At 39.9% G+C, this 14015-nt stretch overlaps 1 protein-coding gene and 1 long non-coding RNA gene across 4 annotated transcripts in view; one reads left to right on the top strand and one right to left on the bottom strand.

Annotated features, from left to right (window-relative positions):
- Positions 1–404: 404 nt before the first annotated feature.
- On the bottom strand, positions 405–3606 carry LOC121400405. Its single transcript, XR_005965722.1, has 3 exons — positions 2645–3606; positions 616–691; positions 405–537 (listed from the first exon to the last, which is right to left on the bottom strand). It is a non-coding gene; the product is annotated as an uncharacterized LOC121400405 (long non-coding RNA).
- Positions 3607–8105: 4499 nt separating this feature from the next.
- grik1.L (glutamate receptor, ionotropic, kainate 1 L homeolog) overlaps positions 8106–14015 on the top strand; it is a 238566-nt gene continuing 232656 nt past the window's right edge. For 2 of the 3 annotated variants that reach the window (XM_041583393.1, XM_041583391.1), the window contains exon 1: positions 8107–8743. In XM_041583393.1, the coding sequence (XP_041439327.1) occupies positions 8611–8743 (133 nt within the window). In that variant the 5' untranslated portion in view covers positions 8107–8610. Of the gene's footprint in view, positions 8744–14015 lie in introns of all 3 variants that reach the window. The other variant, XM_041583392.1, reaches the window with a different exon arrangement.

Below are 14015 nucleotides of genomic sequence, written 5' to 3'. Positions count from 1 at the left end.
AGGGTAAATAATATACTGTATGCATGGAGTATATAACATTCAGTATGCATTGCGTATATAAGATACTGTCTGTATTGGGTAAATAATATACTGTATGTATGGAGTATATAAGACACTGTCTGTATGGGGTAAATAATATACTGTACGCATGGAGTATATAGGCTACTCTATGCATGGAGTAAATAATATACTGTATACTGTACATGGAGTATATTAGCTACTGTATGTGTGGGATATATAAGATACTGTATATTGCATGCCACGTTGCTGCTTTATCCTTTATTGTTTTTCTCACAAAGTTTTTTTCTTTTGCATGAAAGGCAGAATATTGTTTCAGATCAAACAGAACAATCTGACACACTCAGGGCCTGGCCAAAGCTATAAAAAGGAATCACACTATTCCATAGTTCTGAACACAGCACCTTTTTATTTGAAGCCGGTCAATAAGGGGTGATGGGAGTTACAGATCTTTGCACAGTTGCAGGGATAAGCAGCTTTGGATTCTCCAGCCCGATAGTGCAGAGCAGCTGATTTTCCCTGAAAACAAGAAAAAAAGGAAGTTTTACTTAAAAGGACACTGTCGTTTTTCTGCTTTTTATCATCAGTTTTAGTTACCTGACATGGTCAGAGGTTAAATTGTCCTGCGACGACCACCAGAGGGCCACATCGGGTTCTCAGAGCCCCACATTACCTAAGTCACATAAGGTTTCTTAAAACAAAAATCAAGAACTTGAACGGCTTACAATAGGCACATCAGTAACATCCAGCCTATCAAATAAGCTTGCCCAGACTCGCTTTTCAAAAAGCAATATCAGGAGTTGCAGATGCAAGAATATTCTGCTCATAGCTCGTTCAAAGAGATCCCATCAAACTGCCAGCAAATGTACAGTCTTTTTTTAGAATAACCCAAAAAATCTATCTATCTAATTCTATGGCAAAGTCTGATTATTCAACATTCTATAAATGCTGAATGTGTCGTGGCTGCATCGCTAGACCCTTCTTTTTGAGCACCATCTATAGTCTATGTATAGTTTGCCTTTAAAAAAAGGGATTATTATTAATTGTTTATTATTATTATTAATTAAAGCAGCTCTCCAGTTTGCAATTTGCTAGGGTCCAAATTCCCCTAGCAACCATGCATTGATTTGAAGAAGAGACTGGAATATGAATAGGAGAGGGACCTAATAGAAAGATGAGGAATAAAAAGAAGCAATAATAAATGTGTCGCCTTACATGTAAATGACTATTTACCATTAATCATAATTATCCTTCTCCTGATTATTTAGCTAAGTGATACACAATCACGCTGAGTAGTATGCTATGTAATTACTGTTCATTATTAACGAGTTTCAATATTTGCAGGGATCACAGTATGGAATCACAGTGCATTAAACTACAGGTATGGGATCCGTTATCCACAAACCCGTTAGCCAGAAAGCTCCGAATGGAAAGGCCGCCTCCCATAGACTCCATTTTATCCAAATAATGAAAAATTTCAAAAATGATTTCCCCTTTTTTCTCTGTAATAATAAAACAGTAACTTGTACTTGATCCCAACTAAGATATAATTAATCCTTATTGGAAGCAAAACCAGCCTATTGGGTTTATTTAATGTTTACATGATTTTCTAGGACACTTAGGGGCAGATTTTACTAAGCTCGAGTGAAGAATTCGAATGAAAAAAAATTTGAATATCAAAGTATTTTTTTGGGTACTTAGACCACTGAATGGGTCAAATTCGATCAAATTCGATCAAATCGAATGATTCGAAGTAAAAATCGTTCGACTATTCGACCATTCGATAGTCAAAGAACTGTCTCTTTAAAAAATACTTCGATTTCATACTTCGCCACTTTAAACCTACCAAGCTGCAATGTTAGCCTATGGGGACCTTCCCCAGCACTTTTCTAAGCTTTTTTTGATCGAATAAAAATCGTTCGATCGATCGATTAAAATCGTTCGAATCGTTCGATCGAATGTTTTTCATTCGATCGTTCGATCAAAGCATTTGTGCTAAATCCTTCGAATTCGATATTTGAATTCGAAGGATTTTACTTTGAGGGTCGAATTCGAGGGTTTATTAACCCTCGAAATTCGACCCTTGATAAATCTGCCCCTTAAGGTATGAAGATCCAAATTACAGGAAGATCAGTTATCTATAGACCCCAGGTCTTGAGCATTCTGGAATCTGGATAACGGGTCCCATACCTGTACCACGTTAACTTTATTTTACCCTTTATTTAGAGAGCTTCTCTAAGGAGCCAGTTTACTGATCTGTGGAATGTGAGGAATTATTTTAAATTTAAGAATAATATATTTTTTTGTGCTGAAACAATTAGCTTGCATGCTGGGAGTAAATTAGGTGTTAGTGCTTAGTGCTGCTCCTGAGCTAGCCTGAACTCTAACAACCCTATTAAAAAAAAAAAAAGTTTGACTGCTCAAAGCAGATTTTTTTTCCCAGCATTCCGGTGTTTTAAAATAGAAAATAAATATAAAATATCTGCCCATGTTATTGGTCTACTTCTCTTGGAGCTTGGAGCTGAGGGCTGCACATTACTACTTCCCTGACACCATTATCATTGCACACTTAATCACCTTGCTCCCCCTTCTCTCTACCCAACATGGAGATTGGAATTTCTCTTACCATCAGGTTCCAGGCAAAGATTCAATCATCTCCGGGTAAAGTCCTTGCAGTGGAGTGAACGTTGCTCAGATGGGAGGTTAATCTGCTGGAGATCACAGGCCCCGCGCGCTCCTTCTTCATTCTAAGGTTTGCATCTGAAAAACATAAGGAGTCTTCCGCAATGTTATTTTAGAGTGGATTTCAGATAAAAATCCCACTGTGCTTAAAAAGTATACTAGGCAGGCTCATTTAAGCAATGCATGCTGGGAAACGTCAACACACAACTAAGCAAAAAGCAGAGATATCAAACGGCCATCTCCAACTGCCATTCATTTACTGTATCCAGTAAACCATAAAAACAACCATAGAATTCACTGTAGATGCTGGGAAATTTCTCCTCTGTTATAACTGTAAAACTAGCCACCAATATATTACATATTTTATATTCTCCCTTGCCCATCCATTTTATAAAAGCATAATTCAATGCACAGCTTGGGTAATGCTTATGGATTTGACCAGAGGGAGATGGAGCTGGTGCAATTATTTTTTTATAGGGCATATTGAACCCCCTTGCCTTAAGCACCTGCCTCTTGTACCTACCCCAAGTTCTGGCCCTATTCAATGGGGTGTTAGAGCTCCGTGCAACCCAGCAACAGCACTGACCACTAATACATCTCTGTAGCATTGATCATTGCATTTAATTTGCAACTGTTAATTCCAGTGCAGAATAAAAAAAAAAGGCTTTTGTTAAATCTAAAATGAAGGTTGTGACTGCTTGATACAAATTATTGATGGATGATATATTGGCCCCATTAACAGTGGTCCCAATACTGATGAAATTGGCTGGAAGTCTGACAGAAGAAATCTCCTCCATGACTACAAATGGAAGTATGCAAAGAAAAGGCCTGTGCTATTAAAGGGATTGTTCCCCTTTCAATTAACTTTTAGTATGACGTAGAGAGTAGTACTCTGAGACAATTTGCAATTGGTTTTCATTTTTTATTATTTGTGTTTTTTGAGTTATGCAGCTTTTTTATTCAGCAGCTCTCCAGTTTGCAATTTGCTAGGGTCCAAATGACCTTAGCAACCATGCATTGATTTGAATAAGAGACTGGAATATGAATAGGAGAGGCCTGAATAGAAAGATAAGTAATAAAAAGAAGCAATAATAAATGTGTCGTCTTACAGAGCAAATGTTTTTAGATGGGGTCAGTGACCCCCATTTGAAAGCTGGAAAGAGTCAGAAGAAGAAGAAGGCAAATAATTCAAAAACTATATAAAAAAAAAATAATGAAGACCAACCAACCAAGTTGCTTATAATTAGTCATTCTATTACATACTAAAAGAACTACCCCTTAAATAATGCAGTGCCTCCCTATAAATAAGGAATATTTTCTTTAATGATTTGCACTCAGTTGTGTTGCAGTGTTGGTTATGAGTGTCAGTAAAAAGAAAATCAGAAAATGTTGCTTATTTGTGCGACTGTCTGCTGTTCTGAAAATCTGTCTGTGTTTATTGACTGATTTGCTTTCCCCTTAAATAAACAGATCAAGACGCTGCATTAAGTCTCGCTTATAAACCAGCGGGCAGTTTTCTCTGGAACGTGTACAATGGATTGCTTTATACCAGTGCATTATATTATAAAAAGAGGAAACATATTTATTCTCAGCTAAGTACATTGTAAAATAAAGAAAAATACTTTTTTTTTGTGCAGGCATGGGACCTGTTATCCACAATGCTTGGGACCTGAGGTTTTCCAGATAAAGAGTCTTAGGGGCAGATTTATCAAAGGTCGAGGTGAATTTTCGAGGGAAATAAATTTGAATTTCAAGTTATTTTTGTGTACCTTGACTAGGGAATAGTCCAAATACGATTCGAATTTGCAAAAAATGTGAATTTCTAAATTTATCATGTACTGTCTCTTTAAAAATTCTAATTCAACCATTGGACATCTAAAACCTGCCGAATTGCTGTTTTAGCCTATGGGGGACCTCCTAGAACCTATTTGGAATCAATTGGTGGACTTTGAAAAATTTAAGTTTCTTTTGGGAAAAACTTTGAATACAATTCGATCGAAAGCGCTATTAATTTGGTTCATACTATTCGAATCGGCCGAATACAGACCTATTTGATCCAAAACGGACCTATTCGACCAAAAAAAAAAAACTTCGACTTTATTTCGGTTGGTCTTTTTGAATTTGAATTTCAACGTTTTTTCCATTTGAAATTCGACCCTTGATAAATATGCCCCTTACCATAATTTGGAACTTTATACCTTAAGTCTGCTAAAAAATCAGTTAAATATGATTAAAACCCAATAGGCTGGTTCTACTTCCAATAAGGATTAATTATGTCTTAGTTGGGATCAAGTACAAGTTACTGTTTTATTATTACAGAAAAAAAGTAATTTTTTTTAAAAAGAAAAAATCTGAATTGTTGTATTAAAATGGAGTATATGGAAGATAACCTTCCCGTAATTCGGAGCTTTCTGGATAATGGGTTTCCAGATACCAGATCCTATACCTGTAAATCTATATTACTCACCCCAGAGGGAACCATATATAAGATACTATTATGAGATAACTCTGGCTATGGCTATTCATTTCTTACTACTCGAGCAGAAGTCTGACTTCACAGCGTCATTGTCTAATCACACAAGAAGGTGGAAGTTATAATTCAGAAAATGACAGTTTCAGGGATTTGCAATCACTGACCTATTTTGTTGCAAAACAAAGAAGCTTCTTATTATGAAAAGCCCGTCATGTCAAAGTCAACAAGATCTAGCTTCCATTTAAAGGGGAACCATTGTCTTTCCAAATGATGGAAAGATTCCTTTTCTGGAAAAACCCAGAACCTGAAGCGTCCCAGATAATAGGTACCATATACAAAAATGCTCAGAATATAAATTTTTCTTTACATTTACTTACAACTTTGTACCTGCCCCCTTTAAAACCCAATCCTGGAACATTATTGTTCTCCCTTTAGGCCAATGCCAGAAGTCTGCATTGACATCTACTCTACTCTCCGACGCAATGGATCTGGGTGCAGGCACAGGGAAAGGTTGATGCCAGCAAATGGGCTGTTTCTCAGCCTGCATTAATCCGCAGAATGAAAATCAGCTCCTTTGCTGCATCATTGTAATATTCAAATGACCCTACCAACTATGCATTGATTTGATTAAGAGACTGGCAGTAACGTAACTACAGGGTGCAGATTGCAGCCGCCCCCCTCCGGAAGAGATCTCCGAGGGGCCTGGCGGGGTGCGGGCCTTGATAATCCCGGTAGTTCCGCCACTAGAGACTGGAATATGAATAGGAGAGGCCTTAAGAGAAAATGGAGTAATAAAAAGTAGCATTTGTACTTATTTATATATTGTATATATATATATATATATATATATATATATATATATATATATATATATATATATATATATATATATATATATATATATATAATAGCGCTGGTGTCGGCACTCCCAAAAACATCAAAAGTCAAAAAGGCAAAAGTGCTGGTAAAAGCAGGTTTATTTTATCCAACGTTTCGGTTCTATATTAGAACCTTCCTCAGGGAACAGAAACCATTATTTATATATTGTATATATATATATATATATATATATATATATATATATATATATATTTCTACATTTGTAGACTTACAGAGCATTTGCTTTTTATCTGGGGTCAGTGACCCGCCCCCCTCCCCATTTGAACGTTGGAATGAGTCAAAAGGCACATCATAAATAATGAAGACCAATTGAAAAGTAGCTTAGACCTGGCCATTTAATAAAATACTACGGGGCAGATTTACTAAGCAGCGAATTTTCGACAGCGTCCGTTTCCCATCCATTGCAACACTTCACCAGGTGCAAATGCGCTCAGACCACTCCAGTTTCGTCCTGGGTGCCGAACGCTGGCGACTTTTTGCTAGCGGTACTTCGGCAGTGTGAGCATTTCATAGCAAAGATGCGCCAGCGTACATTTCTGCCTAGCGAATATTCGCTAGTGATCTTTCCCTTAGGTCAATTTGCATACGGCAGGAAATTTAAAGTTGTATGGACGTTTTTATGTTAAATGTTGGTGCAAATGCTTACAAATTCCACTTTTAAAAACACATGTCCAGGGAAGCTTAATAAAGACAATAGCGTTATTATAATGCCCTACACATAAGCCCACTGTAAAATTAATGTTCCATATGTTTGAAAATGTATGGGGAAAACTGGTTATCTAAAAAAAGTTCAAGTTAGGACTTTTCAGGCAATCCCGCTTCAAAAAAGGAGAAGTCGCTAGCGTTAGCCACTTCACTCTTTAGTGAATCTGCCCCTATAAGTTAACCACCCTTTTAAATAACCCCAATAACCTGGTTTTGCTGGATTAATTGTATCTTAGTTGGGATCAAGTCGAAGCTACTGTTTTATTATTACACAGAAAAAGGAAATCATTTTAAAAAATCGGTTTATTTGGATAAAATGGAGTCTATGGGAGACATGCTTTCTGGGTAGAGGATCCCATACCTTGTACTTTTGAATGAACATAGTGGTCCATACAGTAAGAGCACATACCTTGTCTCTGGGATTTGTCAGATACTATTCAAATGCAAAAGACACACACACGCATGTTTATTGCAATGGCAGAGGATTTTGAGAAAGGTGTGGAGTCGTTTAAGTTTCACGATTCACCAGCAAAGAAGGGCTACTGCCCCCTAAGGGGTCTGCACACAGAAGCTGCCTGTCTCATCGGATCTCAGATCGGTCGTTGTTGCTGATGTGAAACAAAGTGCATGTCTGCATCCCGGGAGAGAGACGATAAGGAAGCAGGAGATAATGGACCAGTTTGTATGTAAATCGGTTCCAGCACTGCTAGGGAGAGGGGGGAAAGGAGCAAATGGAAGGGGGACCCTGTAGCAGGAAAATCACAGCAAAATAGATCTATCACATGGACCAGCTTGCATGGAATGAGAATGTGATGTACCCAGACTGCCAGAGGCACCGGCAGAAGAGGGTACCAGACAGCTATTGCAGCAGCCCACACATACACAGCACAACAGAACCACAAGCAATTCATACAAAGCAAACGATGGAAAGAGAATCCCAGGCTCAGCTGAGAATCTCAATGTAAGCAAAGGGCTAATGTAATTGCATTGCGTTTGTCTGCAAAAGTTCTGTCTGGCCCAGGGAGCTGTCAGTCCAGATATGTTCAGCCTTGCACTATTGTGAGTTGTCAGCCTGGGTCGGTTGCATTCTCTCAGTGTGGTCCCTTTGGCCCAAACCCATGCTTGGTGGCACTTTGGCTGTAGAGCCTGGACTACTGATGATTGTCTTGATGGATTGAGCCGGCGCTGGAGCAGGTGAGAGGTTGCTATGTGATGCCACAATGTCATGGTTATACAGCTCGACATGTGAAGTCACGGCCAGCCTAGATGTCTGCTGCTGATTAGATCTGGGGGTGGTCCCTCATCGCTCCTTTCAATAAAGAATAGAGAGAGAGAGAAGTAGCTTGGAGGGCTGCACTGTACTACTTCCCCTTTACACTTAATCACCCTGCTCCCCCCTCTCTCTGCCCAACATGGAGATTAGAATTTCTCTTACCATCAGATTCCAGGCAAAGATTCAATCATCTCCGGGTAAAGTCCTTGCAGTGGAGTGAAAGTGGCTCAAATGGGAGGTTAATCTGCTGGAGATCACAGGCACCGTGCGCTCCTTCTTCATTCTCATCACTGTCTGATAGTGAAAGGGGAGGGGGGGTCTTTGGCAGGGCTGGGGATTGTGTGCATTAGCTTGGGAGCTGAGCAGTGGGAGTTCTGCCGGAGTAGCTTCCTCCAAGGAGAAGTCCTGTGGATGTTAGTTATGGGCTAGGGAACGCAGTCAAGCAGGAACCGCTGGGAGCAAGAGGAACAAGTGCATGAGGCAGAGAATGAGGTGGAAATTCAGCCCCAGCTGCCGACCTGTGCTCCTTGGATCTGGGGAATAGCTTGGGATCAATAGGATGGAGACTGTTTTCAGCAGCAACAGCAGAAGCAACAATCTCAGGATGGGAAGCTCTGCCAGACTTTTACTCCCCTTCCTGTGCTCTCTGGCTGCCATCATCCCCCAAGCGTCCCAACAAGTCCTGCGGATTGGTAAGTACCACTCTCTGCTTCTACTCTCATGTGGGTGAAAGGGAATTTGGTTCTTGCATTGGACTTGGCAGTTAACCACCTCTGGCACAATAACTGAACCACACACACACACCTACCTTAGCTTGGCTACTATATATACTGTATGTATATACATAAATATGCTATTACAATGCCACCCTTATCTTAACTGATAAGCATCGAAAATGTGTGGCATGAAGCAACGTCAATCAGTTAGTCCATAGTGTGAATTTTTACTAGCCTGGCACTAAAAGTGCGACATACCATGACTGCCACTTCATACCTCCAGATTTTCCCAGACTGACAGCTCTGGGCACTAACAGTGCAGTGTGGGACATTCCCAGACTGACAAATGACAACACTAGCAGTGAATGGAGAATTAATCTAAAGCGACAGCTCTCATCATGGTATAATGGGGAACTTATCCGGACTGACACCTCTATGAACTAACTGCGCAGCAAATAACTTATCCAGACTGGCAGCTCACAGGTGGCAGCACCACCAATGCAATGTAGCACTCACCCAGGCTGACAGTTTATAGCAGGGGTGCCCAAAAGATGGATCGGTATCAACCAGTAGACATTTAGCTGGTGGTCAGTAGATCTACTGTCTAAGAGACAGCTTGTCTAAATCACCCTCCTATTTCATGCTTTTCATTCAGATATCTATTTTGTTAAGGTCACATAAGATATAGTTGTTTCTTAAATATAGCAATATACATTTTCTCATACATCAATATTTAAGTAATGTTTTCCATGGAAGATAATGCTAACAATGATTTTATGGATGTAGATCATAATGGGACATCATCACTATGGGGCAGATTTATCAAGGGTCAAGGTGAATTTTCGAATGAAAAAAATTCAAATTCCAAGATATTTTTTGTGCACTTCGACTAGGGAATAGTCCAAATTCGATTCGAATTTGAAAAAAATTAAAAATGTGAAAATCTAAATTTATGATGTACTATCTGGACTTCGAGCATTCGCCATCTAAAACCTGCCGAATTGCTGTTTTAGCCTATGGGGGACCTCCTATGAACTATTTGGAGTCAATTGGTAGACTTTTTTTGGGAAAAACTTCTAATCGAATTCGATCAAATGCCCCTAAAAGTAGACTTCATGTTAGTAAAGTATGGGCACTTCTGGTTTATAGCACAGAGCAAAATAAAGCCTGACAGCTCCCAGCACTAAAGGTGTTATAGAAACTGTATCTCGGCTGCTGGCTTGCATTACTGGGCAACACAGAACTTTGCTTGACTTGACTCACAACAATGCAACACAGAACTTATTGAGACTGACAGCTCAGAGCAGCAACAGTGCAACACAAACTATCCTGTGCCTTTTGCTTACAGTGGGATTCTGAGCTCAGACAGCCTAGGATTCTCTTTCCATTGTTTGTATGTGTTGCTTGTGGTTCTGTTGTGTTGTGTATGTGTTGCTTGTGGTTCTGTTGTGCTGTGTATGTGTGTGCTGCTGCCTTAGCTGTCTGGCTCCTTCCTCTGCCGGTGCCAAATCTTCCTTTGGCAGTCTGGGTACATCACATTCATTCTCATTCCATGCAAGCTGGTCCATGTGACAGATCTATGTTGCTACTCGCTGTGATTTTCCAGCTACAGGGTCCCCCTTCCATTTGCTCCTTTCCCCCCTCTCCCTAGCAGTGCTGGAACCGATTTACATACAAACTGGTCCATTATCTCCTGCTTCCTTATCGTCTCTCTCCCGGGATGCAGACATGCTCTTTGTTTCACATCAGCTCCAACGACAGATCTGAGATGCGATGAAACTGGCAGCTTCTGTGTGCAGACCCCCTTAGGGGGCAGTAGTCCTTCTTTGCTGGTGAATAGTGAAACTTAAGCGACTCCACATATTGATTCATTTGAAACATGTGTGTTTTCATGCTGGGAAAAGGAAACAGCAATACTAATTAACGAGTATTACAAAGTAACAAAAAGATGCTCTAGACCGGGATGGGCACGTTGCAGCAGGGGTATTTGGAAGTCTCTAGCATAAGAACAGCATCAGATGAAGCCCAGAGAAAAACTGTATAGGTCAGTAAGTTAATACATTCGATAGAATTGGTTTAAAGGGTCTCTTAAAATGAATTGTCACTATGAAATTGTCAATGATATTTCTAGCCATATTTTTGTTTTTAGACTATTAGTCTTTTTATTTGGCCTCCCTCCAGACTTTCTGTAAATTCCAAATATGGTCTTGTTCTATCGTCCAACCCACCCACTAGAAATCTGATTCATCCTGAAGATTTATGTTCTACTACAGTAGTAATATTTTTTGAACACAGACTTCCAATCAGACTATCTCCTATACTATACTCGGTCAGCAAAATGCATTTTCTTGTTGCTTTGGTAGGTGGGAACCTCACAGCCAGTTTAAATTCCAAACTAGAGAAGAACAAGATTAACGATTAAAGAAAGTAAATAAAACCTGGTGAATATTGGATATTTGGAATAAAACTGCCTAAATCATGCCAAAAGTAAACTTCAGCATGATCAGTCGCCTTTAAGGGATTTCATGTTGCCATTGCTGAGTGCAAAAAGAAATTGGAAGTGTGTGTTCTACTGCTTGACGTATTTGTAAATGCTACATTATTAGGTTAAGCCAATGTTAGTTTATGATTTCTCCTGTCCCTCTGGCATCTCAAGACCCAATAACTTCAAACATTCCTGTAGTATCAAAGTTGCCCTAACCCTAGGACCAACAAGCTTTAGGGTTCCTGTTTGATTTGAGAAGAAAAGGAAAGTTGTAATGTTCTCTGGAGGTGAAAGAGGTGGCCAAACCCTTATTTACCATATGAAATGCTAGGCATGATAATCTAAGGTGCAACCGTGCCTTTAAGGTATTAGCTTCCTGTTTATCAAAGAGCGCGTGCCTGCGGAGACTCGGAATTGTTTTAGTATTCCGAGTTGCTCAGTTTTACCTTTATGTTTGATGTAAACTTTGTTTCCCTTTAAGTGCCCAACATATCGGAAACTCAATTATTCATCAAAGAAGCGTAACCAACTCACAGACCTCACAGAGATAAAAAGGAAGATTAGGAAGCAGGGACAGAAAGGAAAGAAAATAGCTCCGAGAGTAAATGGAAAACAACTGATAAATCAGTAGAACAAAGGGAATAAACAGACGGTCGGTGCATGGAAAGTCAATAGTGTGCACCTTGTAAAGGTCTGGGTGGCCAACTTCAATGAATTCCTGAGAATTATTGTTTCTTCTGCTTCTGCTTGTTTGTCCTTTATTGATTGAGCACGTTGAAGAAGACTATTATGAAACAAGGACCAAAAAAGATGAGAAATAGAATCAGAGATGGGGACAAATGGTCTCGAGAGATACATTCAACTGGCATCTTCTATTTTTGATAGGACTAGGGAGTGAGGTGCTCATACCTTGATTCAACAAAATTGTCTACCACCCTGGTGGAGATTTTGTGTTTTGTCAATAATTTGGACACCTCCCTGCTAGTTTTCTTCCTAAAAGCAGGGAGGTTTCCGAATTATGTGAACACCTGCCAGTCCAATATCTCATTCTCAAACCAATGAAGCTGGTCCTGATTTCTGTTAGAACAACCTCTACTCTTCTGGGTGGGGTTTCCACTAGATTGTTGGCATTTACTTCCATTCTGCCACAAAAAAACATTAGAGAAGTTAGGTACAGGTGTTCCAATTTACCCCACTGGTGTTCAGTTTGGATAGGGCTCTTTCCAGACCAGTCAAGTTTTCCTACTCTAATATTGCAACCCAATTCTATATGGACCTTACTTTGTGCACGAGGTTATTATACTGCTAAAACAGGAAAGACCTTCAAAGACAACTGATGCCACAAAGACAGAAACATGGAATTGTCCAAATATCATGGTATGATGTAGTGGCAGCTGTGCAGAAATGATGGTTGTGGCTTGAATGGCCAATTCCAAAAACTGCAAGGTGTCCATATAGTCTATAGTTTATATAGTCCATATAGTTTTGGCCAAGTTGTGTATGTGTAGGGCACACAGGGTAACAGGGAGTGATTACCATAATTTGAAATCCTTGGCAAGATGGCAAAACGCAGAACAAGATAGTTGACAAAAATATGCTGACCAACAGCCATGATCAATTTATAACAATTATTCATCTCAGTTCTGTACTACTGTATCATGTTTATTAAAATTTGAGTGATTTTGAAATAAATCTTGAGAAACTGACCTATAGGAACTCACACGTATGGTTAGGCTTTCTTTCTTGCACAAAATGGTTTAAATATTGTAAATGTCAATTCTATGATATTGACTCTCAGCTGTAATACCAGGCAACATAAGCACATGCTAAAGGTCTGGTTTATTCATACTCACTCATAAGTATCTGCCTACCTAGCAGTTAATCTGCTACTGCCTGTATGATGCACCTCAGCATCAGCACTGTGTGTCACATTGTGACCACCTGTGAGGTCCCCAACCTTTTTTACCCATGAGCCAAATTTGAATGTAAAAAATTTGAAGGGCGACACAAGAATGGAAGAAGTTCATGGGGGTGCAAAATATGGGCTGTGATTGGCTTTTAGTAATCCCTATGCGACCCGGCGGTCTACTGGAGGCTTGATTTGCAGTATACATGGTTGATTTCCATCTAAATCTTGCCTTCAAGCCAGGAATTTAAAAATAAGCACCTGCTTTGAGGCCACTGGGAGCAACATTCAATGGGTAGGAGGGCAACATGTTGTCAGGGCCGGAACTAAGAGTAGGCAGAAGAAGCATGTGCCTAGGATGCAAAGTTGGAGGGGCGCCAGGCACTGTACCTCTTCTGCCACCTTGCACCTAGTTCGGACCTAGTTCGTTTGCGCATGCGGACACTTGTTTTTGTGCGCACATGAGAAGGTGGCGACGTGGTCAGCTTGGTCACCTAGGGCGTTCGGCTGACTTGGCCCAGCACTGCATGTTGTTCACTGTAATAAGCTGTTCCATCCTGCCTAGTGTATTGTGACAGAAATAAGACCTATTTGGAATATGACTGCATTCTGGGCAAGACCACTTTCAGGGTATTGCTTGACCTATCAGGTCTCTGCACATGTAGGACATCTGAGCTACTTGCACATTACTGATCAGAACTCAATACACCTTTCTAGGGTTCTAGGATGAAAGATTTGACACAGCATTAACTCTGCTGTTAGATGCCTTGCTACATGGAAATCAAGAAATGATAAGCAGATGCAATCAACTTTTTTTCTATGCCCTGAGGCTTTTCTACACACCAAACATGAGCACC

The sequence above is a fragment of the Xenopus laevis genome, chromosome 2S, assembly GCF_017654675.1.
Source record: "Xenopus laevis strain J_2021 chromosome 2S, Xenopus_laevis_v10.1, whole genome shotgun sequence".
NCBI lineage: Eukaryota > Metazoa > Chordata > Amphibia > Anura > Pipidae > Xenopus > Xenopus laevis.
This window is presented reverse-complemented; position numbering and strand designations above follow the sequence as displayed.